The 27,066-nt window shown below is 32.7% G+C and overlaps 2 protein-coding genes and 1 long non-coding RNA gene across 9 annotated transcripts; all 3 read left to right on the top strand.

Moving 5' to 3' along the window:
- The first annotated feature begins 919 nt into the window (after window positions 1–919).
- LOC123909970 lies at window positions 920–6,950 on the top strand. Of its 7 annotated transcripts, none has more exons than XR_006810069.1 (5): window positions 920–3,343; window positions 3,494–3,689; window positions 4,552–4,665; window positions 4,786–4,871; window positions 5,358–5,948. It is a non-coding gene; the product is annotated as an uncharacterized LOC123909970 (long non-coding RNA). The 7 variants fall into 7 exon arrangements; XR_006810066.1 differs by having other exon boundaries at window positions 1,161–1,300; window positions 1,373–3,343; window positions 4,786–5,931; XR_006810063.1 differs by lacking the exon at window positions 5,358–5,948 and adding an exon at window positions 6,406–6,950 and having other exon boundaries at window positions 1,271–3,343.
- Window positions 6,951–16,080: 9,130 nt separating this feature from the next.
- On the top strand, window positions 16,081–19,321 carry LOC123909969 (metal tolerance protein 9-like). Its single transcript, XM_045960942.1, has 6 exons — window positions 16,081–16,292; window positions 16,388–16,500; window positions 16,847–17,092; window positions 17,266–17,346; window positions 17,598–17,828; window positions 18,649–19,321. Exons 1-6 carry the CDS (start codon window positions 16,103–16,105, stop codon window positions 18,997–18,999), a joined length of 1,212 nt encoding a protein of 403 aa, XP_045816898.1. The 5' UTR covers window positions 16,081–16,102; the 3' UTR covers window positions 19,000–19,321.
- A 2,196-nt stretch (window positions 19,322–21,517) lies between these two features.
- On the top strand, window positions 21,518–26,133 carry LOC123909968 (5-methyltetrahydropteroyltriglutamate--homocysteine methyltransferase 1). The gene is made up of 12 exons (XM_045960941.1): window positions 21,518–21,755; window positions 22,516–22,869; window positions 23,113–23,200; window positions 23,420–23,547; window positions 23,632–24,023; window positions 24,107–24,270; window positions 24,345–24,425; window positions 24,521–24,687; window positions 24,777–24,882; window positions 24,989–25,239; window positions 25,335–25,536; window positions 25,620–26,133. Exons 1-12 carry the CDS (start codon window positions 21,604–21,606, stop codon window positions 25,986–25,988), a joined length of 2,454 nt encoding a protein of 817 aa, XP_045816897.1. The 5' UTR covers window positions 21,518–21,603; the 3' UTR covers window positions 25,989–26,133.
- The last annotated feature ends 933 nt before the right edge of the window (window positions 26,134–27,066 follow it).

Here is a 27,066-nt window from a genome sequence, read left to right as displayed (position 1 = left end):
AAGTTTGTGACAAACTTCAGGTTGCTAACTTGCTATTATCATTCAAATACATAAAATTTTACATGCGCCTGAAATCCTTGGGTACAAAGATAATTCCCTTGACATTTGGAGCTTTATATTTGTCTCTAGGAATTTGGCACACTGAATTGTCATGTTGCTTAGTACTCTTGAGTTTTTCATTATATATTTTGCAAATTGAAGCTCGCAGCTTAAGTGGCTGTAATTTCTAAGTGAACATGTTGTAAGATGGGATAAAAGGCATTCTGGAATGATTGTTGGGTCTTCCCATTTTCCTTCACAGTAATTGTGAACTCTATCAACCTGAAAATGATACACAATTGAATTTTTTTTGAAAAATATAGAAGTAAAAGAACTTGGAAAAAAAAAATAGAAAAAAAAAGGGCAATGCCTAACCTTATTAATCTCATCAATGATAAGAGTTTGTAGCTTGGGGAAATTTTTAAGAATTTTTGTCAGCCACCTACACTTGTGCTGCGAGCGGAATCGATATCGATAGTTGAAGTCGAATATAAGCTCCCGATGGATTAAATTGTGAAACGTGGTATCTAAACCAAAGGGCCCCCGCTGCATGAGTAACAGATACATAATATTATTTGCCGAAACGCTAAAGCATCTGGAAAAGTTTTGTCGTCTAAGCGGAGAATGAGCTGTGATCGCCACAGTGGTTTCCACCTTTTTGAAAAGATGGTAGTAGCAAATGCATCTTTTGTCGGAAGATATGAGAGAATTTTTTCAAGAATTGGATATCCGGCAGACAACTTATTATGTCGATCCGCAAGCGGATCCGGAGCCGCCGGGACATTGCGTGCGGTGGTTGACGGCAAAGGTAATGTTATAATGTTTATTTATTACCGCTGCGCTTATTATATATATAAACAAAATATATCTCCCATCAATCAGAATTGACCGATGTGGGACTTGTTATAAATATCTTCTCCCCAATTAATTTATTGATTCAGTCAGCTGCCTTGAGAGATTATGAACATTTCCCCAATTTTATTCTGGTATCTGGTATTGGGTTGGTTGGGTTATGCAAGCTGGAACTATCTAATTATTAAGAGATCTGGATTTTTATTCCAATTTAAATCTTCATTTTTGTGGATGCTATATCAAATATCTGATTGTGTATGCTGAATTATCAAATTCCTGGTGAGTGGAATTCCTTGGCTTTATGGAGATTGATTTGGCCATTAATCCAAGTGTTAAGTGAAGGGATTATAGAGTCAAACACTTCCATTCCAAGTCAGCAGGATACACCATTTAATGGGGAGAAACTAAGGTATGGCTATCTTAAATATCTGTCCTCTTAAATGTAGTAAATCAGTCTATCAAGTTTTACCATTACTTGAAGGTCCACTGAAGAACAGATTAGCAACATTGTGGAAACCAAGTCAACAAGTAACGATCTCTGCTATTGACGAAAACCGCTTCATGTTTCAGTTTTACCATTACTGGGACATGGAAAGAGTCTTCCATGGAGGTCCGTGTGGTTGTTTGATAACTACATGCTGGTGTTGAGGAAGTTATCCTTTGGCACTACAGTGCCATTGGACACAGCTGATATATGGGTGCAGGTACACCAACTCCCTTTCGGATTCATGAACGAGCAGATCGGTGTGTTGATAGGTAGTCATATTGGTGGTTCAATCACGTACGAAGATAGCAACAACTACGGTCCATGGAGAAAGTATATGAGATTAAGAGTAGCTGTCAACACTTAAGAACCACTATAAAAAGAGTGGAGTTTTGAACTGGATCAAGGTGCAGAGGTAAAGGTTTTGTTTAAATATATGAAAAACTGGCCAACTTCTGTTTTTTTTTGTGGAATTTTGGGACACACAGAAAGCTTTTGTAACAAAAAGCATGATCCTGGCTTTAACAATAGTGAGAAGATGTGGGGCAATTTTATTAGAGCTGAAAGTGGTTATTTAGGAGGAGGTAATTCTGTATACATGTGGCTGCGAGGGGGTCCAAACGACACTATTGGAGGACGAAATGCAGGTGCTATGCTAATGCTCAGAATGGTCCATCTGGAAGGAAAAACAATGACATTCTCTATTTGGACGCGTCAAAGTTGTGTCCGATCCAAAATCAAAGGCGTTGGCTTTCTTTATGGAAGATGCTAAGGTGGGGAACATCCACAACAACGAATCAATGAAACAATGGGTGCCTATCACCTTCAAAGAAAAGGACAGTCAGCAACCAGCAGGTACTACAGTTATGACTGGACCTGACAAGCAAAGCAATAGTCTCATACTCTCATACTTACAGAAAATGCGAGGGAAGTTCAGGAGATTATCATGAATGGAAAAAGATATTTTGTCCGAGCTCCACTCATGCCTGATCCTCTAGTCTAGGCCCAATCAGCTATGTCCCAAGTCAGTTACGCAACCTGAAGTTTCTGAATGACAAACAGCTACCAATTACCATCTTTGTCTGCTGAAGCTATGAACTCAGGTTCTCAGTGTGAAGACAAGCAGAGTCAGAATTCCAAGAACGCAGGGCTGGAAGTTATCCCACTGCGCCTGGAAGGAGGAACGGAAGACACAGAAGCTAGTAACGGTGATGTTTGGATGCTGGAGGCCTTTAGCTCCAAAGTGACTAAGGACAGTGAAGATATCACTCTTATGCACAACAATCATTTATTTTCTGTTACTGATGTAAAGGCAGGACCTGTTAACCAGGCCTGCCTCAAAAATGAGTTGTATCAATTGGAACCGTGTCATGTGTGAATTTTGCAGGCACAACGCAACGACATGAAGTTGAAGGAGACTGGAATTTGGTGTGCTAAAATTCCTCCTAAAATAAAAAATCTGTTATGGAGAATTGGTCGAAATTGCCTACCGACTCAAGAAAGACTTGCAAGTCACGGTGTGATGTGCCCAGTAAATTGTGCAGGCTGTGATGAAGGAATCGAAGACAACATCCATATGTTTTTCCAGTGCACGCAGAGTTCAATATGCTGGCAACGAGTTGGTCTATGGGATTTAATTTGTGCTGGGCTGAACTGAACTAAAACAATTACTGAAAATTTGCATTTTGTCACAAACTTACATTGCTATTTATAACTGTTTTTGCTACATACCAGAGTGGTAAATTGATTATAAAAGCATTCAGCTCTGGCATCTAGTGTAGAAATAGGCAGTTGTAATTGGATTCTAAATGGTCCAAAGGGGGGATGTTGCTTATCTTTCAAGTTCCTGCTTCTTTTCTAGTTCATTAATTTATTCAGATTTCTCATCCTTGAGTGATGCACAAGATATTGAGGATGGGGATAATAACTCTGATCCAACTTCTGGCACGTTATTACCCCTGACCTGAGGTATGAGATTTTGAAATATTATTCACATAAATACTTGTATCTAGACACTTACAGTTATTGCTTCTCAGCAATTCAAGTTGTCATGATAAGCTTGAATTAATTGAGATATTTGTCTGTTAATATTTACTTTTTTGTCAACTATTACTGCAGTTTTCAAAATTTGGATGGATCCAGACTTAACTCTGATGAGAATTTTGAAGAAAAGGAAAAACTGGTTTTCATATGCTGATGTGCTATAGAGTGTGTCAAAGATGGCGGCGCTGTTCTTATTCCTATTGATCGACTGGGAACTATTTTGCAGCTTTTGGAGGAAATGACAACGTTACACGAAACTTCAGCTATGGAGGTATCCTTTCTTGTTTTGATATGTTCTGCATGATTACCAAAATCAAGAAAACTATGCTGTAAATAAGGAATGTGTTTTGTGGGTCTGTTAATTAGCTAGCCTTGTTTGAAATTGTTGACCACAACTGTCTTGCAAACCACATTCCAATATCTTTTTTAGTTTCTTGTTCTTACACGCGGGTAAAATACTTGTCTTTACAAAGCCCTTCCTTCAAAAGTTTGTAAAGTGTACTAGAGTCAAATAAACATAACAAGAAAAATGATTTTTGTAGCAAAATCTGAGATTCCTGTTTGCTGACTTTGAAGTATTCATCATTTTTCAATTTGTAGGTTCCAATTTATATAATTTCTTCAGTGGCTAGAATTACTAGGGTTGCTTAACATCATACCAGAGTGGCTTTGTAAACAGCGGCAAGAAAGAGAACGTACCTTTCGAATTATGAATTTGGTCCATTGCGCTTGCATGCTAAAATTTGCAAATTATGAATTTGGTCTAATTCTTGCATGCAGTTATTTGCTGGGGAATCGTTGTTTGCGCGTGTCAATCTCCTAAAAGTGAAAAAGATTCACTATTCGTTCACATTCACTTTTGTGAGACTTTTACCTTGTTTTTCCTTTCTCTTCTCTATTGTCAAAAACATATGTTGGTAATGAAAATAATTTGATCACATTTAGTTTCCTTTCGCACCTTCTAGATGCAAAATCACGTGTTCCTCTAACAATGTTAATTGTTTGAGCAAATTTGTATTTCCTTACTAAGAGTTTGAGTTTCCATTAATAACCTCAGAATGCATAAATCACAAATGGTTTTGCTTGACATTTTTAGTGTTATTTTTTCTCACTTATGTATTGTTTGTAAAAAGAATTGGCAAGAACCCTGCATGGTATTTTGTCCCCGCTGGAGTCTGCATATTGGTCCCGTTGTTCATCTGCTTTGACGTTGGTGTGGCAATACAAAATCTTTGCTTATCCTCGAGGTGTGATATATTCCTCAAAACAATACTTCATCAGAGTCTCTTCATTCATGCACGGTCTTGCAAGTTCCGTCCTTTTAATGAAGTTGTAATTGTATTAACCAATGAATGTACTCTTTGTAGGATATTGCGAATCCTGAGCTAGCACTCTTACCTTTCAAGCCAGTTGCAATGAAGGTTCTTCAGTGTTTGTTTCCCTCACGAATAGGGTAGGTTTTCCTTTGCCTATAACCTTGTAGTTACTTCTAATATGCTCATTAATGTATGTGTCGTTTTTGCAATTAATTTTCCAAATGTGAAAAAAATCTAGGTTATATGTAACAGGAAGTGATTGTGTAGAACATAGGGGAGAGAAAAACCTATCAAGAATGTAAAATACAACCTAATAAAGCTTTTTGATGATTGTAGAACAACAACATATGGATGATTGCATGGTCTTCTCGGTACCATATGTGAATTTGCTTTTTTTAGTCGGGGACTTGGACTACACTTCATATTCATATTTCCTCTCTTATTGTTAGCGACTAGGACTTTTATATCACATTTCTTTTTTTGACTTGGAACCCCCGGTTAAGAATTCAGATGAAAATTTTAAAAAGGTTAACTTCTTTAAAATTTGGTCAATACAAAGTGTAGTCCGCTCATGACAGATTGATTTCTGTATTTAACTTCCCCTCCATATTTGTAAGTTGCAGAAAGTTCAACCTTTACTCAAGACACCGCAGCCAAAGATTGTTCTGGTAATTGTAAAATTGTGAAAAGTCTTTCTCAGTTTCATATTATACCGAAGCCGGAACTCTAAAAGTATCATGTCAAAAGGACAGTTCAGACTTGAAAATTGCAGCTGATTTGGCTTCCCAGTTTTATTGGAAAACCTTTAAAAGGCCCCAATGTTGGTTATAACAAGTTTTGCGCGAATAACCCCAATGTTGCACCAAGAACAAAACAACTAAAAAGATTAACCCAGTGGATTCATAAAGACGGAGATTTGTTCGTGAGAGGTATCAATTAAGTAAGGTTGAAGGACTGACGCTACAAAATGTGATCGACTATCTAGGTGATGTGGAACAACCAGCCACTCTGTAGTTTAGTCTAAAAAGAAGTTAGGAACTTAAACGAAGATGTGAATAACTTGCTCTTGTTTTGCGAGTAGATTTTGAATTTCGAGGATGAAATTTTTTCAAGGGTAGAGTGTAACAACCCAAGTCTAATTACTAGTAATAATAGTAGTATTAATTAGAAACTCCATTTAAAAAATAAAATGATATTCTTTTTCAAAAAAATAATATTTTGTGAGTATAATTGGAGAATTCTTAAAGAAAAGTAACATAATGTTGATCTAAAGCAAACCTAAGGGTAGGAAAGGACATTTAAGGATTTTTTTCTTAAAATACTACTGTAACAAAAAAAAAACCCAAAATTGCCTCACTTTTAAAAAAAATAAATCCCAAATTGCTCTACTTTACGGTGCGAGCGGGACGCACCATCCCAAAAAACGTTGTCTTTAAGAGCAATTGCAACACTTCCATAAAACAGTATCCTTAGGCATAAAACGCAACCGTTTTACCTTAAGTTTAAATTTGGATTTTATTATTTTTATACAATTACGTTCTAGACTTCACCATAATGACCATGTTATCGTGATTTTGTCAAAATAACTGTGGTTCCGAACATATTATTAATGATGTTCACTTTTGTTTTGTTACATATCTTTGTTCTCACTGTTCATGGTTTTTTGTATAGCAATGGAGAGCTTACGAAGATGCAGGCAATAGTATACTTGATGAGCCTTGCCCTTTGGGTTTAAGTCTCAAGAAAGGCCTTTCATTGTCAGAATTGGTACAAAAGTATTTGAAGATTGCTTTTTTCGCCCTCGTGTTCCTCTTAAACCTCCCAAAAATCTCAAAATAACCTTGAATTTGGGGGGTTCAGGATGATATGGATTCTAGAGTCCGAAATACATTAGATGTGGATCGTGGGATCCGAAACAAGCCAAATATAGATGGGAACATGGTTTTTGCAAGGAAAAATTGTGTGTGGATGTTGGTTTGGATCCTACCATCCGAAACAAATTAGGTTTGGATCTTGCGAACCGAAATGGTCACGAAAATTACAGGTTTGGATCCTGCGAACCGAAATGGACAAGCAAATTACAAGTTTGGATTGTAGAGTCCAAAATCATGTTTTCTGCAGGAAATATTTACAAGTTAAAGTCAACATTATGCAGGTTCGGAATTTGCTCTTTTGCACTAAATTAAGAGTTAAAAATATCTATTGTCCTTACATACGATAACTTCAAACATAATCAAATAAATTACAACTTCAAACTCTAAAACGTAAATTACAACTTCAAACTTAAAAACAATACAAGCGAACCTATAAGAAAATTACAACTTATGACGGGTTCAACTACATTAGGTTGTGCAATGTCGGGTTCATCGATGTTCGGTTTCATTTCAAACGGAGGTTTGGCCATCCCAAACCCTACCTATAACAACAAATTACAAAATTTTAAAAAACTGCACGGTTTGGCATGTAGGATCCGAAATGGTTTCAGGTTGTGTGATCCAAAGGCGACAGTGATCATAAAACCATGAAAATTGAAAAAATTAACGGTTTAAAGCGCATATTACCTCTTGTATGACTCCGATTGAGCATTGCGATCCTCTTTGAGTGAATAAACGTTGTTTTCAAGCCTCAGATACGCCAAAAAATCGCCCTAGTGTCCAAGTGGTTATGAAAGTACAACTTCTGTCACATAGGCTATATAGGTTGTATTCGGATCCTACAAACCGAATGTCAGCGTTTCCGGTTGGTACAATCCGAAACAATGCAAAAATTAAAAAAGCAAGGCATTTCGGATTGTACAATCCAAACCCATGTTTTCCTGGGCAAAACATCACGTACAAGCCAGCCATAGCCAGCCAATTTCTTGTTTAAACTGGTTTCGGATTCTAGAATCCAAACACAATAAAAACAAGGAATTTCGGATTGTACATTCCAAACCCATGTTTTCCTGGGCAAAACATCACGTACAAGCCAGCCATAGCCAGTCAATTTCTTGTTTAAACTAGTTTCGGATTCTAGAATCCAAACGCATTTAAAGGGTCAAAATGGTCACATTGGGGGGCCTTAGAGGAAACTATAGGGGCCAAAAAAGCAATCTTCAAAGTATTTTTTTCAAGGGAATATATGGTTTTTGCATATAAATAAAATATGATAGTTTAAACTCTGGATCGAAATCGAAAAAGAGAGTTGGGCTCCAGCCATAAAGTTCAAGGCTACGAATTTCCTAGCTATGCTTTTAAAAATCGGTTCATGGGAAGTACATTCAAGATTCTACACGCAGTTTGTGTTATGAGAAATTTATATTGTTTCAATTATTTTATCTCATGTAGACATTGACTTTATTGCAGTATAAATCAAAATATGAGGGTGATTTAGTGGCAAAGCGTTACTTTGCCAAAGAGAAGCTTGTTTGGGAAATTCTTGATGGTAAACTAAGAGTAAAATAGAATTTAAATGGTCAGATATCACGGCACTTAAAGTAAATTGTCCTGAAGATAAACATAGCTCGTTGACTTTAGTTGTAATTTATTGCCCTTTTTTTTTCTTCTCTATGTTAGCTAGTAGAATAGTTTTTCAACATTAGCAAACATATAGGAAGGGGGAAAAGGGAATAAATTACGACTAAAGTCAATCAGCTAAATCCATCTTCAAAACAATTTGCTTTAAGTGTCGTGATATCTGACCATTTAATTTCTATTTTACTCTTAGTTCACCATCAAGAATTTCCCAAAAAACTTCTCTTTGGCAAAGAAACACTTTGCCACTAAATCACCCTCATATTTTGATTAATACTGCAATAAAGACAACCTCATTTTGACATTGACTTTATTGCATTATAAATCAAAATATGAGGGTGATTTAGTGGCAAAGCGTTACTTTGCCAAAGAGAAGCTTGTTTGGGAAATTCTTGATGGTAAACTAAGAGTAAAATAGAATTTAAATGGTCAGATATCACGGCACTTAAAGTAAATTGTCCTGAAGATAAACATAGCTCATTGACTTTACTTGTAATTTATTGCCCATTTTTTTTCTTCTCTATGTTAGCTACTAGAATAGTTTTTCAACATTAGCTAACATATAGGAAGGGGGAAAAGGGAATAAATTACGACTAAAGTCAATCAGCTAAGTCCATCTTCAGAACAATTTGCTTTAAGTGTCGTTATATCTGACCATTTAATTTCTATTTTACTCTTAGTTCACCATCAAGAATTTCACAAAAAGCTTCTCTTTGGCAAAGAAACACTTTGCCACTAAATCAACCTCATATTTTGATTAATATTGCAATAAAGACAACCTCATTTTGACATTGTCTTTATTGCAGTATAAATCAAAATATGATGGTGATTTAGTGGCAAATTGTTACTTTGCCAAAGAGAAGCTTGATTGGGAAGTTCTTGATGGTAAATTAAGAGTAAAATAGAATTTAAATGGTTAGATATCACGGCACTTAAAGCAAATTGTCCTGAAGATGAACATAGCTCATTGACTTTAGTTGTAATTTATTGACCTTTTTTTTTCTTCTCTATGTTAGCTAGTAGAATACTTTTTCAACATTAACTAACCTATAGGAAGGGGGGAAAGGGAATAAATTACGACTAAAGTCAATCAGCTAAGTCCATCTTCAGAACAATTTGCTTTAAGTGTCGTTATATCTGACCATTTAATTTCTATTTTACTCTTAGTTCACCATCAAGAATTTCACAAAAAGCTTCTCTTTGGCAAAGAAACACTTTGCCACTAAATCAACCTCAAATTTTGATTAATACTGCAATAAAGACAACCTCATTTTGACATTGTCTTTATTGCAGTATAAATCAAAATATGATCGTGATTTAGTGGCAAAGTGTTACTTTGCCAAAGAGAAGCTTGTTTGGGAAGTTCTTGATGGTAAATTAAGAGTAAAATAGAATTTAAATGTTTAGATATCACGGCACTTAAAGCAAATTGTCCTGAAGATGAACATAGCTCATTGACTTTAGTTGTAATTTATTGACCTTTTTTTTTCTTCTCTATGTTAGCTAGTAGAATACTTTTTCAACATTAACTAACCTATAGGAAGGGGGAAAAGGGAATAAATTACGACTAAAGTCAATCAGCTAAGTCCATCTTCAGAACAATTTGCTTTAAGTGTCGTTATATCTGACCATTTAATTTCTATTTTACTCTTAGTTCACCATCAAGAATTTCACAACAAGCTTCTCTTTGGCAAAGAAACACTTTGCCACTAAATCAACCTCATATTTTGATTAATACTGCAATAAAGACAACCTCATTTTGACATTGTCTTTATTGCAGTATAAATCAAAATATGATGGTGATTTAGTGGCAAAGTGTTACTTTGCCAAAGAGAAGCTTGTTTGGGAAGTTCTTGATGGTAAATTAAGAGTAAAATAGAATTTAAATGGTTAGATATCACGGCACTTAAAGCAAATTGTCCTGAAGATGAACATAGCTCATTGACTTTAGTTGTAATTTATTGACCTTTTTTTTTCTTCTCTATGTTAGCTAGTAGAATACTTTTTCAACATTAGCTAACCTATAGGAAGGGGGAAAAGGGAATAAATTACGACTAAAGTCAATCAGGTAAGTCCATCTTCAGAACAATTTGCTTTAAGTGTCGTTATATCTGACCATTTAATTTCTATTTTACTCTTAGTTCACCATCAAGAATTTCACAAAAAGCTTCTCTTTGGCAAAGAAACACTTTGCCACTAAATCAACCTCATATTTTGATTAATACTGCAATAAAGACAACCTCATTTTGACATTGTCTTTATTGCAGTATAAATCAAAATATGATGGTGATTTAGTGGCAAAGTGTTACTTTGCCAAAGAGAAGCTTGTTTGGGAAGTTCTTGATGGTAAATTAAGAGTAAAATAGAATTTAAGTGGTCAGATATCACGACACTTAAAGCAAATTGTCCTGAAAGATGAACATAGCTCATTGAGTTTAGTTGTAATTTATTGCCATTTTTTTTTTCTTCTCTATGTTAGCTAGTAGAATAGTTTTTCAACATTAGCTAACATATAGGAAGGGGGAAATGGAAATTAATTACGACTAAATTCAATCAGTTAAGTCCATCTTCAGAACAATTTGTTTTAAGTGTCGTGATATCTGACCATATAATTTCTATTTTACTCTTAGTTCACCATCAAGAATTTCCCAAAAAGCTTCTCTATGGCAAAGAAACACTTTGCCACTAAATCACCCTCATATTTTGATTAATACTGCAATAAAGACAACTTCATTTTGACATTGTCTTTATTGCAGTATAAATCAAAATATGAGGGTGATTTAGTGGCAAAGTGTTACTTTGCCAAAGAGAAGCTTGTTTGGGTAGTTCTTGATGGTAAATTAAGAGAAAATAGAATTTAAATGGTTAGATATCACGGCACTTAAAGAAAATTGTCCTGAAGATGAACATAGCTCATTGACTTTAGTTGTAATTTATTGACCTTTTTTTTTCTTCTCTATGTTAGCTAGTAGAATAGTTTTTCAACATTAGCTAACATATAGGAAGGGGGAAAAGGGAATAAATTACGACTAAAGTCAATCAGCTAAATCCATCTTGAGAACAATTTGCTTTAAGTGTCGTGATATCTGACCATTTAATTTCTATTTTACTCTTAGTTCACCATCAAGAATTTCCCAAAAAGCTTCTATTTGGCAAAGAAACACTTTCCCACTAAATCACCCTCATATTTTGATTAATACTGAAATAAAGACAACCTCATTTTGACATTGTCTTTATTGCAGTATAAATCAAAATATGAAGGTGATTTTGTGGCAAAATGTTACTTTGCCAATGAGAAGCTTGTTTGGAAGTTCTTGATGGTAAACTAAGAGTAAAATAGAATTTAAATGGTCAGATATCACGGCACTTAAAGCAAATTATCCTGAAGATGAACATAGCTCATTGACTTTAGTTGTAATTTATTGACCTTTTTTTTTCTTCTCTGTGTTAGCTAGTAGAATACTTTTTCAACATTAACTAACCTATAGGAAGGGGGAAAAGGGAATAAATTACGACTAAAGTCAATCAGCTAAGTCCATCTTCAGAACAATTTGCTTTAAGTGTCGTTATATCTGACCATTTAATTTCTATTTTACTCTTAGTTCACCATCAAGAATTTCCCAAAAAGCTTCTCTTTAGCAAAGAAACACTTTTCCACTAAATCACCCTCATATTTTGATTAATACTGCAATAAAGACAACCTCATTTTGACATTGTCTTTATTGCAGTATAAATCAAAATATGAGGGTGATTTAGTGGCAAAGTGTTACTTTGCCAAAGAGAAGCTTGTTTGGGAAGTTCTTGATGGTAAACTAAGAGTAAAATAGAATTTAAATGGTCAGATATCACAGCACTTAAAGCAAATTGTCCTGAAGATGAACATAGCTCATTGACTTTAGTTTTAATTTATTGCCCTTTTTTTTTCTTCTCTATGTTAGCTAGTAGAATTGTTTTTCAACATTAGCTAACATATAGGAAGGGGGAAAAGGGAATTAATTACGACTAAATTCAATCAGCTAAGTCTATCTTAAAAACAATTTGTTTTAAGTGTCGTGATATCTGGCCATATAATTTCTATTTTACTCTTAGTTCACCATCAACAATTTCCCAAAAAGCTTCTCTTTGGCAAAGAAACACTTTGCCACTAAATCACCCTCATATTTTGATTAATACTGCAATAAAGACAACCTCATTTTGACATTGTCTTTATTGCAGTATAAATCAAAATATGAGGGTGATTTAGTGGCAAAGTGTTACTTTGCCAAAGAGAAGCTTGTTTGAGAAGTTCTTGATAGTAAATTAAGAGTAAAATAGAATTTAAATGGTCAGATATCATGGCACTTAAAGCAAATTGTCCTGAACATGAACATAGCTCATTGACTTTAGTTGTAATTTATTGCCCTTTTTTTTACTTCTCTATGTTAGCTAGTAGAATAGTTTTTCAACATTAGCTAACATATAGGAAGGGGAAAAGGGAATAAATTACGACTAAAGTCAATCAGCTAAGTCCATCTTCAGAACAATTTGCTTTAAGTGTCGTTATATCTGACCATATAATTTCTATTTTTACTCTTAGTTCACCATCAAGAATTTCCCAAAAAGCTTCTCTTTGGCAAAAAAACTCTTTGCCACTAAATCACCCTCATATTTTGATTAATATTGTAATAACGACAACCTCATGTTAAATTAATTGAAACAAACACAAATTGCTGTAGAATCTAGAATGTACCTCCCATGAATCGATTTTTTAAAAGCATACAACATAGCTGACAAATTTGAAGCCGTCAATTTTACGGTAGGAGCCCGACTCTCTTTTTTGGATCTCGATCCAGAGTTTAAACTATCATCTTTTTTATTTGCAATAACCATGTTACCTTGAGAAAAATACATTTGTACCAATTCTGACAACGAAAGGCTTTAAACCCAAACGGCAATGCTCTTGACTGCATCTTCGCAAACACTCCATATCTATGCAACACAAAAAACCATGAACAGTGAGAACAAAATGTCACAAAACAAAAGTAAACAGTATTAATAATATATGTTCATGGTTATTTTGACTGACAAAATCACGGTAACACGGTCAATTATGATGAAGTCTAGAACTCAATCGTAACAATAATAAAATCCAATTTTTTTTTCTTTCACCATAAGTTTAATTTGGGGTCAGTTCTGGCATTGAGTGGTTCGAGACCCTCCCGATCAAATTCTAGCTTAAGATAAAATTCAACTTTCAAAACAAAATTAATTATACTAAAAGAACGACGGTTAAAATTATGTCTACATCTCTAAAATCAATTTTGCATCCTCTAAAAGTAGAATCAAATTTGATGAATCACGGTACCACGGTAATTTTGTTTTAAGTCTAAAACTCAATTGTATATTTTAAAAAATAATAATCCAAATTCTAACAAAAGGTTAAAATCAACTCTCAAGGCAATTTGTAATTCTAAAATTCTCTAAAAGTGAAATAAATAAATAAAAAAGTTAACAAGTGGCAAAGCCCTAATACAAGAATACAAAGAAATAACAAACTGTTTAGACTTTACAAAGATATGAGGAAACCTTGCAACGCTTATGGAGAGGAGCGTGTTCTTCTTCAAGAGGATTGTCAGTCTGAACAGACATTCCTGAAACCCATAAACTTAGCCATCAATTACACGAAATCAAAAAATTTGAGTGGAGTAAACAAAAATAACATAAAAAATAAGTTGTAATGGAACAATAAGGATTGAAAAGCGAAATATATATAAGGGTTATAGAAAGTCACGTGCATAATTTACGTGTATTAAAAAAATTAAGAATCTCTTCCAACTTAATACTTGCAGCACAAGCTTTTTGGTGTGTCAAAAAAAAAAAGTAAATATTTGGGTTCATGATTTAGAAAAAAATAAAAAAAATTGGATTAATGGATCTTGCTACTTTTTGTTTTTTTTTTTTTCGGTCAAATCTTTAATTTATACTACTCCTTAAGAATAAAAATGTAGAATCATGGTACTTAAGCCAATCTCATCTACTTCTGATCTAATCTTCTAATTTAATATAATAAAATTAATTACTACAAATTTACTAATTTTCCATACTTTTTTTTCTGCTAGTACTAATTTTCCTTACATGTTTTAATAATATTTCAAATTTTATATTTTTCATTGTAATTTTACTCTATTAAGATATGAACAAAATAAAACTATGAATTTATGTATAAAAATAGGAACAAAACAAGATTATGGGAAGTTTAGTAATAAATAATATAGAAAAAATAAGATGAATATGCATAAAAATAGTAAAATAGAAACATAAACAATTTTACTATCAAGTTTACTAATTTGACCTTATAAGTTTTAATAACAATAAGAACCAACTACTACTAATAATATAATAATAAGGCATAAGCTATAAAAAATAGCTTATAAAAATACAATTTTTTTAAGCCACTATGTTTGATCTAGTGGTGAGGGATTTGGGTAGTATGCATGAGGTCCTAAGTTCGATCTTCATTATAATCGTTAGTGAGAACTTATAAATTAACATAAAAATTTATTTATTTACAATAAACTATTTATTTTTGTAATTTAATAAATGAAAAGTAAATAATTAATCCAACTTAATAAATTTACACCAAAAAATTGTATATCATATCATTTAAAAAAGAAAATACTAAATCACCTTTTTTTTATAAGAATACTAAATCACCGTTAATATACAAACTAATTTATTTTTTAACTAGCGGGCCAAGCAAGTGCGTTCCGCACCTGCCTGTGTCTAACATATGTAAAAAAAAATCTTATATTATGGTGAGTTTGTTAATAAAAAATTTTTGTTACTAAAAAAATCAGGGGTATTGTTGGTATTATTAAAAGTCCACACAAAAAAATATGTCTTAAAGCAACAGAAGGCCCAATATTTAGTTGCAAAAGAAATTGTAGATTTTCTTTTACCACCATACTCATTTTCTCGCGCGTTCGACGAATTTGTCAAAATATTCTTGTCCGCTATGTAGATAGCAGATACACGCCAAAAACAATCTATCTTTATAACGCACACTAAGTAGCAGACAGTATCATTTATAACGTCCGTTAATGGGAAAAACGTAGAGCGCACTAAAGTGACAAAAGAAAATCTCCAAAAATTGTGAAGCTCCTCGGTGTTTGTCCCTTTCAAAAAACAGTGTGTAAGAAACTCTCAGCGCACTGTTCATCAATATTTTTATTCCAATATTTTTCTCTGCTCGAATAAATTTTGATAACGACTTCAAAAAAGTTTCATGAGTTCACCGTGATCTTGGTCGTGACACTGTCATCACCTATTTTTGTAAGTAGCAGTTGAAATCTTCCCAAAATTAGCTTTAAAATAAGGGTCTTGTTAACATGTGCATATATGACACATGATAAGATATCTTAATATAGAAATTTAGCATTTAATAATACAAGACATTTAATGCTTGAAAAGTTAAAATGCACAAATTTCTAAAACATAATTTCTATTTTTATTACCTTAACATGTGCCATATATGCACATGTTAACATTCTCCTTAAAATAATTGAAAGTTAAAATGTGAACACTTAATGTACTCCCAAGTAAATATTCCATTCATATCATATTATTAATATAAAAGCTACTTCAACACACAAAGTCAACTTCTTTAGAGGCATGATATAAGACCCAAAAAAAATTATGGTTCAAACCACAACTCTTAATTAAGCATTCTCCATGCTTTCCCTTGTTAAATTATTTCACAAGTTTACTAATTTATAATAATATTTCAATAGTAATCATATGCTTTATGTTGCATTATTAACTCTATATATAGAGACTAAAGTACATACAAATTCTTAGATTAAGATTAAAACACAAACATGGCAAAGATGACTGAAGTTAGAACTGATTCAACAGATTATAGAACTGAGCTTCTTTCTCCAAATATAGCTGCAGAGAATGTGTCTATGGCTAGGCAACCTTCATGGAGGATCAGCATGGATGAACATCGATTGCCGGAAAGGAAAATGGAGTCTCAGTTTGGTTTTGGATTATTCTTAAGAACAATGAGTAATTCAATTCAACAACCCTTTTATTCACATTTAATATTTATATAGTTCTTTTTTTAATGTTTCTAAAATGAATTTTGCATTTGTATTTCTTAGAGAGACAAAGGAAACTTTCCAAGTATTATAAGAGGCAGGAAGTGCTTCTTAAAGGGTACCAAGAAGTGGACTCATATATTGATTTGGGCACATTACCTGGAAACTTAACAGAGGTTATGAAAATTTTGATTATTATATTTTCTTCTTCACGGACACACACGCATACAGGACACGACATGGACACCGACATGTCAACACCAATAATAATTTGAGAAAATGACATAATTAAGTGTAATTATAAGTGTTGGTGTTTGACATGGAACAGGGCTAATATAAGGAGTGGTCGTGCTTCATTGGTCATAACTATTGATTGTAATTATAACTAATTTTAAAGTTAGGCATATGATTAGTACTAATTTCTTGATAGCGTGAAATATTTTACTACAATGCTGTATCAAAATTAAACTCTTAATAAAATGGCATATCTAATGCATGAAAGGGAAACTTTTTTATTTTCAGGATGAGTTGAAGCAACTTGAAAGGAATGAGAAGGTGGCAATTTATTTATCTAACATAGGGAACATGATACTATTTGTTGCAAAAGTTTATGCTTCCATTCAAAGTAGATCTTTGGCTGTGATTGCATCAACTTTGGACTCACTCTTGGATCTCTTGTCTGGATTTATATTATGGTTCACTTCTTATACTATGAGCAAACCAAACTATGATCAATACCCTATTGGCAAGAATAGGATGCAACCTGTGGTAAAAGCTTCCTTCTCTTTTAACATAAGCAATTTTTTACAATATTATTATTAATGCTATGTTTCTTTTAGAGTAAGTGTTATATTGATATCTTATAAAATAAACGCAATTAGGCTCTTTTCAGAAGAGTCATTCAGTTTAATAAAGTTTGGTTTGCAAAAATATATTGACAGGGGATAGTTGTATTTGCATCTGTCATGGCGACTCTTGGATTACAAATACTATTTGAATCAATGAGGGAAATCATCGTAAAGGTAGAGAAATATATAACATTTAAAAAGTAAATCATATCAAATGGATTTGGATCCTCTCCTGCAATGCAACCGTGCAACAATACAAAAACTATTTAAAACTAAGACAGTATAGCATTAAGTGCGGTAGCACTTCTAATTTGTACACGAAAAAATGATGCACCATGGGAGAGCATCCGAGTCCTTTTTTCTACAAGTACTAATGCCAAAAACACTACTCAACAATCATCTAACTCAAATTCATTTATTGACAGGCTCAACCTGATAGGGATCCTACAAAAGAAAAGTGGATGATAGCAATTATGGTCACAGCCACTGTGGTAAAAGTTGGGCTCATGACATACTGTCGCAGGTTCAAAAACGAAATAGTTCGAGCCTATGCTCAAGATCATTTCTTTGATGTCATTACAAACTCAATTGGTTTAGCCACAGCAGTGCTAGCCATCAGATTCTACTGGTGGCTTGACCCTCTTGGAGCAGTCTTGGTATGTCCTTTCAATTCATATTTCATACAGCAGATCCAACATTGTTTCACCATAAAAACATGACACATCTAGGTTTAGTTACCTTTTTTCTTCAATTTCAGATGTAATAATGCAAAGACAAAATTATAATTACTAGTAAAAATGGTCCGATATAGGCTATGACATGGCGTATAATTTAACATGTCACATTGCACATTGATCTCACGCATCAACGTCAGCACACTAGAGACTAATTTATCTAGAAATTTGGACCATCTTAGTGACAAAATTTTTGGTCAATTATGCATGAACTAATTACAAAGAAATTAGTCTCAACAGACCTAAATTTCATAGAAAAATTAGTCAATGATTTCGTGGTACGGATGTTGGAACAACGTAGAGGGCCCACATATTAAGTTAATATGTTGCATCATAATCTCTAACAATAAAAGTTCACCAAGGGACTATTTTGATTGATACTTTCAATTTTAAGAATATATTTGTGTTTTCAAAGAAAAAAATCAGAGACTATTTTGACATTACTCAATATCGAGGACCAATTTCCTTACCCGGTCTATAAAATGTACATGCCTATTCTTATTTGATTTGAAAATTTGATGATAACTTTGTATGATCACGATGTATTCTCATTTGGGTTATAGCTAGGTTAGGTCTATGTCACAAGTTTCTCTGTATCTTTTTATTTAATATATTTCTCGTTTTGCTTAAAAAAATAAAAGAAAATTTCATGATAAGATATATAGTTGACTTTGCTCATAACGCATGCCTGCAAAGTATAGCACATATATATATATATAATATAACATCAATTGTTTTGCAGATAGCTTTATATACAATCAGCAACTGGGCAAAAACAGTGATGGAGAATGTATGGTCATTGATTGGAAAAACAGCTCCACCAGAGTACCTTGCAAAGATAACATATCTTTGTTGGAACCATGACAAGGAAATCAAACACATTGATACATTGAGAGCTTACACATTTGGGTCCAATTATTTTGTTGAGGTTGATATAGTTGTGTCAGAAGAAATGTCACTTATTCAAGCACATGATATTGGAGAGACACTTCAAGATAAGCTTGAAAAATTACCTGAAATTGAGAGAGCTTTTGTTCATGTTGATTTGAATACTACTCATAAGCTTGAACATAAGCAGCTCAAGGTGGCGTAGGAAAACTATTTGATATTGTTGAAGGCTTAAAAGTGTGATTAGTGATGGATTTGATTTTTTTTTTTTTTTTAAAGGTTAGTGATGGATTTGATTAGCATATTGATTTTGTGGTAGTAAAATGTTAGTGATGGATATCATAGTTTTACTTTCACTGCAATATTTTTGAGTTTAGGTAACAGTTAGAAAAATGTGGCTAAAAACGATAAAATGTGGTCTAGGTGGTTGTCGCCTATTTTTTTTTCAGTTTCCGCCGGAAGTAACAACATCTTCCATTGCAGTTGGAATTTCCTCATGCTTCTTAAGAAAATATTCAAGTACTCCATTCTTCTTCTCAAAGTAATTGTTTTGACTCGCTCCTTAATTAACTAAGATTAATTGGGCTAAGTTTATTTAATCAAAGTATTATATATGTAATGGTATTGTCATCACCAAATTTATTTTTGGTGTTGTCTCATAACGGATAAAATCAGTTGTAATAATAAGACTATCTCCAATGGTGTAGTACATATTAGGTACTTATGGTACTTATTGGGTACTACCATTGTAGTACTACTAATTTGAGTACCTATTAGTTACCACTTCTAAAATAAGAACTCTCTCTCCTCTTGGACCAATCTTATTTTTCATTAAAATATTCTTTTCATGGAACCCATTTTATTTTATATATTCAATTTGAATTAATGAATATTTATAAATAAAAAAAAAAACAGTTTTTTTTTGGTACATCACAAAAGCACAATTTTTGAAATTATGGAATGTTATTTTAAATTATTTTTTAATTGTGTAATTCTTAAAATTATGTAATGTTATTTTAAATTATTTTTTAATTGTGTAATTCTTAAAATTTGGCAATATTATTTTAAATTAAATTTTGAATTTTAATTATTTTTTCGAATTATAAAAAAAAATAGTACATACTAATTTTGTAATTTTATCATTCAATCAATTTATATTATAAAATAGATAATTAAATAATATGTTATTGTAATGATGCGAGGTTATTGATGAGACCCATTTTAGAATTTTTTAAGAAGTGCTCCATTGGAGGGGTTGAGTTCCTATTAGGTACTATTATTAAAAAATAATAAATTAGTTATATATCCATATGAGACTCATTTAAGTACTCAAAGTTGGAGTGCTCCATTGTGAATGCTCTAACAAATTAGTTGTAATGGTATTGTCATCACCAAATTGTTTGGTGTTTCTTACACTTAACTTTAACACTTCTTTTTTAAAATAATAAACTTTTAGTTCCTCAGCTACTTCTCTGCTAATTTTTAATTGTTATTTTTTTGGTTTTAAAAAAAAATTAATTTTTGAATTTATATTTAGAATTTAAAATTTCTATGTAAGATTTCTAACATAACTGGGGAAATAAATTTAAAATTTTGAATGATATAATTTTTTTTTTTCATATCAATTCAATGTGTATTCAATATTATAATTATAATAATTACATATGAGCAAAAGGTACACGACAACAAGCTATGCCGCTAAATCTTTTTGAATAACAAAACCTAATTTTTGAAAAACTACATTTATTGACCTAGGCGACATAACATTACTATGCATAACCTTTTGAACATTACTATGCATGACCTTTTGAAATTTGTTTAAAAGGTTTACAGCCTAGAAAACAAAAAATGTCAAATGCATGATGAGTTGACTGAAAAGTAAGGACCAAAAATCGTAACAAAAAAAATATTTGAAGACCAAAACTTACTGAATTTATTTATAAAAACTAAAAATAAAATTTAAGATATTTATATTTTATATAGGGACAAAAAATATATTTAATCCATTAATATTTACGTAGAATAAATATATTTAGATAGAAATATAATATTGAAATCTAACATTAATATTTGTTAGCAAATCTATTATAATAAAAATATGCGCATTTGAAATAGGATAAACAATTCATTCAAAATTATCCCATTTTATGGAATTACTTGTGTAAAATAAGTATTACATAATGTATGTTTCTGAACATTCACTTTAAAATACTTGTGGTATTGAATCAAATGATAAAACCTAGGACTTCATGTATACTACCTAATTCTACATCATTAGATCAAACCCAGTGACTTAAATACTTAATTAATATCAATAATTTTAATTAAATTTTTCCAATAATTTCAATTAAATTAATATTCTCTAATACTTTTTCCTATAATTTCAATTAAGTTTTTTATATATTAATTAAATTTTTCAGGAATATTCACTTTAAAATACTTAAATAATACTCAGTGTCTTTCTAAATTTTTACATTTTGTCATAAAAAAAATGTCAATATTGATTATTATGATAAATAAAAATAAAATATAATATTTTTAACAATTTTGATAAATAATATTATTTAATTACTATAATTGTTTTAATGATAGAAAAATAAATTCTTTAAAAAATTACTCATTTAATTATTATTTATTTAATGATCTCATATACCCGTACAAATATAACGTAGAATTTTCATATACCCTTATTATAATTATAAAAATGAATTCTTTATAAAAGAAAAAAGAAAGAAAAGGAAAAATGAAAATGAAAAAGAGCAGAAATGAGGTTGAGAAGAGGTAGAGAGTGAAGGGTGCGTGCGTGTAAATGAACAAAGTAGCATCCTTTCAGTGTCTCACGCCGTCGTTCAAATTCTCACTCTCTTCTCTTTCTCATTCTTTCTCTCATCATCATCATCATCATCATCACTCACCACCACGCTCCTTTCTCACCTTCTCTCTTCGTGCCACTTCTATTCGGTTTCTTCTCTTTACCTTTCTTCTACTATCTTCTCTTTTTTTTTTTCATTAAATACTTTTGCTGCTTATTTTCATATCAGAAATCAATTTTTGTGTTTTCAGATTGCCCTTTATGATTTTTCTGTTTTGTGGCCTTCAAAATTTGATTTTGATGCTTTCTACATGTTGAAGTTGATATTTTGTAGTCAGACTTGTATTTTGTTGTTATTCACTAGAGTTAGAGTAGTTTAAGTTTTTAATTTGGGTTTATTGAGAATCTAGTAGTTTTTGTTCTATATGATTCATAGCTCTTAATAAGTTATGAATCTTATGATTGAAATTTATAATGTTTTTACTATGTAGCACATACACTATAATTGTATTTGGTCACATCCATTTCTTAAATTATAATTGGTATCATGTGTAAATGTCGCTTTAAATCATCACATGTGTCTTTACCTAATAGCTTAAGCTTTTGGCAGAGTTGAGCTGGTTCATAAAAGAAAACATTGTTCAATTTGGTTCCTACAGAGGCAATATACATGCAAAGTGCTGCATTGTGCCTTATGATTTGATCTTCACCGGTTTTCTTAATGAATCTTGTGTTTCATAGATTTATTTGACTGTGTTGAACCCACAAATTTCTGTGAACCATGACTGCCAAATTTCTTATCGATTTTGTCATCATTTTACAAATCTGTAGTAGATTTACTAGAAACATTCTTTTAGCATAATTGAGTTGGTCATATGAAGTATTCAAATTGTGTATTTGTAATAACAGAGCGATGGCATCCCATATTGTTGGTTATCCCCGCATGGGACCGAAGAGAGAGCTTAAATTTGCCCTGGAATCATTTTGGGATGGAAAGAGTAGTGCTGAGGAACTGAAGCAGGTTGCTGCTAACCTTAGATTATCCATCTGGAAGCAGATGGCCGATGCTGGAATTCAGCATATTCCTAGCAACACCTTCTCATACTATGATCAAGTATTGGACACAACAGCAATGCTCGGTGCAGTTCCTGACAGATATAAATGGACTGGTGGGGAGATTGGCTTTGACATTTACTTCTCCATGGCGAGAGGAAATGCATCTGTGCCAGCCATGGAAATGACCAAGTGGTTTGACACCAACTAGTAAGTTAACCCACGTTAGAAAAGTTTTTCTTAAGTTGAAGTTTAGTGTATCAATGCATTTTGGTGCATAACTATACATAATATTGTAGTAATTTGTGATAACTGAACGAATGTATCTATATTTGATGTATACATTATAGTCATCACTGTATTTCATTTAAATATATGAATACAAGTTTAATTTGGAAATTTGAATTAATATTTATCATAGTTGTGACAAAATCATAATCTATCATGGTACAGCCATTTCATTGTTCCTGAATTGGGTCCAGATGTTAAGTTCTCATATGCATCACACAAGGCGGTGGATGAATACAATGAGGCCAAAGCTGTAAGTTTAAAAATTGCTTTAGCATAAGTATATTAATTTTGATTTAAATTTTTTGAATGAACTACTGAATACTCTGGCCTTGGAAGAATCTCCACGACTGACCAATGATATACTAAAGAATATTGAAACCTATGAAGAGTGTTTATTGCAAGAGAATGTTGTTTTGAATTACTTATTTCATCGACTGATGTTTATAAAATGTATTTTTGTTCTATGCAGCTAGGAGTTAATACTGTGCCTGTACTTGTGGGACCAGTATCCTACTTGCTGCTTTCAAAACCAGCTAAGGGTGTTGAGAAGTCATTCTCCCTTCTTTCCCTAATTGACAAGATCCTTCCTGTCTACAAGTAATGCCTTGATGTAGCGATATGTTATTTAATCATGTATTTTAGTTGTTTAAAATTTTAATCATACTTTGTAATTTATTGTAGGGAAGTGGTGGCTGAACTAAAGGCTTCTGGTGCTACTTGGATCCAGTTTGATGAACCTACCCTTGTCAAGGATCTTGATGCTCACCAGTTACAAGCATTTAATTATGCCTATGCAGAGCTAGAATCAACTTTATCTGGTTTGAATGTTCTGGTTGAGACTTACTTTGCTGATGTCCCCGCTGAAGCATACAAAACACTCACCTCTTTGAAGGCTGTCACTGCATATGGGTTTGACTTCGTTCGTGGAACAAAGACCCTTGATTTGATCAAGCAAGGATTTCCATCTGGAAAACTTCTTTTTGCTGGTGTTGTTGATGGAAGAAATATTTGGGCCAATAATCTTGAATCTTCGCTGAACACCTTGCAGGCACTTGGGGACATTGTTGGAAAGGGTACTTATTATTTTCTGTCTTTTGGTTATTTTATATATTCAACACGCTACAACCTAAATGTGAATTATTATTTTCTTCTGCAGAGAAAGTTGTGGTTTCCACATCCTGTTCTCTTCTTCACACTGCAGTTGATCTGGTGAATGAGACCAAGCTGGACCAAGAGATTAAGTCTTGGCTTGCATTTGCAGCACAAAAAATCGTCGAAGTAAATGCCTTGGCCAAGGCATTTTCTGGTCAAAAGGATGAGGTACATCATACCCTTGAGGATGTCTTGGCTTACACTTTATATTTTTTAACTTCTTAATGCGTTCCATTTTGCAGGCTTACTTTTCTTCTAATGCAGCCGCTTTGGCTTCAAGGAAGTCCTCCCCAAGGGTTACAAATGAGGCTGTCCAAAAGGCTGTTAGTGCTCTTTAGGATTTCAATTCTGTTATTTCCGTATTCGAAAAATTTTAAGCAATTAGGATTATTCTTAAATTGTTGGTTTCTTTTCTCAGGCTGCTGCTCTGAAGGGCTCTGATCACCGTAGGGCCACTAATGTCAGTTCCAGATTGGATGCGCAACAGAAAAAATTGAATCTTCCCATTCTTCCAACCACTACAATTGGATCTTTCCCTCAGACTGCAGATCTTAGAAGGGTTCGCCGTGAGTTCAAGGCCAACAAGTAAGCAAAAGTCTTCTTAAAGTTATCTACCACATTCCATGATTCTCACATTTTATCACTTAACCTGCTATATGTCACTATATGAATAGGATCTCTGAAGAGGATTATATCCATTTCATTAAGGAGGAAATTAACAATGTCGTGAAGATCCAAGAAGAGCTTGACATTGATGTCTTAGTGCACGGAGAGCCCGAGGTATGGAGCTGATATTTGTTACCTAATGACCGGCTTAATGGGGGCTTCTTTCTTGTGTGTATATATGGTTCAAAAATATTTATTAGTAATTTTTTTGCCAATTCAGAGGAACGACATGGTTGAGTACTTCGGAGAACAATTATCTGGCTTTGCTTTCACTGCCAATGGGTGGGTGCAATCCTACGGATCCCGCTGCGTTAAACCACCCATTATCTATGGTGATGTGAGCCGTCCCAAGCCAATGACTGTCTTCTGGTCTTCAACAGCTCAAAGTTTGACCAAACGGCCAATGAAGGGAATGCTTACTGGCCCTGTTACTATTCTGAACTGGTCCTTTGTTAGAGATGACCAGCCTAGGTATGCAAAATCACCCTTACTGTTGATATGCAAGTTTAGAAGACAATCATTTTGCAGTATATCAGTTTCATTTAACATTGTCTATTTGTTATTAGATTTGAAACTTGCTACCAGATTGCTTTGGCTATACAGGATGAGGTTGAGGATCTTGAGAGAGCTGGTATTACCGTCATTCAGATCGATGAGGCTGCTCTAAGAGAAGGTTTGCCTCTAAGGAAGTCAGAGGAGGCTTTTTATCTAAACTGGGCAGTTCACTCATTTAGGATTACAAACTGTGGCGTGCACGACACTACTCAGGTTCAGCTTCACTTCACTGGCTCTAATCTTCACGAATGATTACTGAGCTTATATTAATTTTACTATATCTTATTGTTTGGCAGATTCACACTCACATGTGCTACTCGAACTTCAACGACATCATTCACTCGATCATTGATATGGATGCTGATGTGATCACCATTGAGAACTCTAGATCAGATGAGAAGTTACTATCTGTCTTCCGTGAAGGAGTTAAATATGGTGCTGGCATTGGTCCTGGTGTTTATGATATTCACTCACCAAGGATTCCACCCACAGAAGAAATTGCTGACAGAATCAACAAGATGCTTGCAGTTCTTGAAAGCAACATCCTCTGGGTCAACCCAGATTGTGGCCTTAAAACACGAAAATACACCGAGGTTAAGCCTGCTCTCACCAACCTGGTTGCTGCTGCCAAGCTCATTCGCAACCAGTTAGCTAGTTCCAAGTGAATTGATAGTCAGACAACAGAGTCATCTATGTTAGAGGACATGCTCCAGTTAGGAAACTGAAATCTTTATATTTCGAATAATGTTTTGATATAGAATTTTATCCGATGTTCTCGCACATGATGCTCTTCTGTGCTTTTTCATTGTAGGTATGCATTTTATAATAAACTAGGGGTAAATCCGTGCGTTGCACGGGTTTGATTAAAATATATAATTGAAATATTTTTATAAATAAAAAATAATAATTGTGATAACTATAATCACATATAGTTAAATAATATATATATATATATATATATATTATTTTAAAATGTGATTATATTTAATATTAGTATATGAGTAAAAAAAAAAGTTGTTTAGAAATATTAGATTTTTTATTAATTTATATCGTAGTTTGTTTATATTTTAATGTAATAGATATCTTATAATATTTCATAAGTTTGAAAGGATGTATCATTTTTTTTATTTTATTAGTGTAATCATATAAGATTTTAGTTTTCTTTATATGAGTTGCAATTTTATAGTCAAATGTCACTTTTTTTTTTTTTTTTTTTTATGTATCCCTTATTTTATTATTTTCAATAAGAGTTGGAGGTATACCTAATTATACTTGTAGACAATATTGCTCATGAGAAATGTTAAAATAAGTTTTGATTATAGAATATGATTCATATATGGTGGCTTTGACTATTTGTTCCACGTGATCTCATTTTTTGAAAATTATGTATCAAATAGCGTATTTGCTTACTACGTTCTATGCAATTTAAGGTTCCAAATAACTTATCTACTTACTCATCTCTCGTTCTCTTGGAGTTTATTCTCACTTATTCACTTGGTGAAATTTTATTCCAACTTTATTAGTCCCAATTTTTTAGTCTATTGTTTGGTTCACTTTTTTTTTTGCTTGGTCCTTTTGTTTTTGGTTTGTTTTTCTTTTTCTTGGTGAGGTTTGTGTCTCTTCAAAATTATTGTTAGTTTTTGTCCCTCTTATTTAATATTTTCTTGAACATTTATTTTATTTTTCTTATTATATTATATAAACTTAAATATTTGTTGTTGTCAATATATAAGTTTGGACGAA

Source organism: Trifolium pratense, linkage group LG2 (genome assembly GCF_020283565.1).
Source record: "Trifolium pratense cultivar HEN17-A07 linkage group LG2, ARS_RC_1.1, whole genome shotgun sequence".
NCBI classification, from domain to species: domain Eukaryota; kingdom Viridiplantae; phylum Streptophyta; class Magnoliopsida; order Fabales; family Fabaceae; genus Trifolium; species Trifolium pratense.
The sequence above is the reverse complement of the archived record's forward strand: the minus strand, read 5'-3'. Positions and strand labels throughout refer to the sequence as shown.

Excerpts from the sequence above, each read along its gene's own strand:
- LOC123909968 (XM_045960941.1), top strand. The coding sequence starts at position 21,604 with ATGAACAAAGTAGCATCCTTTCAGTGTCTCACGCCGTCGTTCAAATTC. Across the intron at positions 21,756-22,515 it reads CTTCGTGCCACTTCTATTCG|AGCGATGGCATCCCATATTG; the intron begins GTTTCTTCTCTT and ends TTGTAATAACAG. Across the intron at positions 24,688-24,776 it reads CGTGAGTTCAAGGCCAACAA|GATCTCTGAAGAGGATTATA; the intron begins GTAAGCAAAAGT and ends CTATATGAATAG.
- LOC123909969 (XM_045960942.1), top strand. The coding sequence starts at position 16,103 with ATGGCAAAGATGACTGAAGTTAGAACTGATTCAACAGATTATAGAACT. Across the intron at positions 17,093-17,265 it reads AGAATAGGATGCAACCTGTG|GGGATAGTTGTATTTGCATC; the intron begins GTAAAAGCTTCC and ends ATATATTGACAG. Across the intron at positions 17,829-18,648 it reads ACCCTCTTGGAGCAGTCTTG|ATAGCTTTATATACAATCAG; the intron begins GTATGTCCTTTC and ends ATTGTTTTGCAG.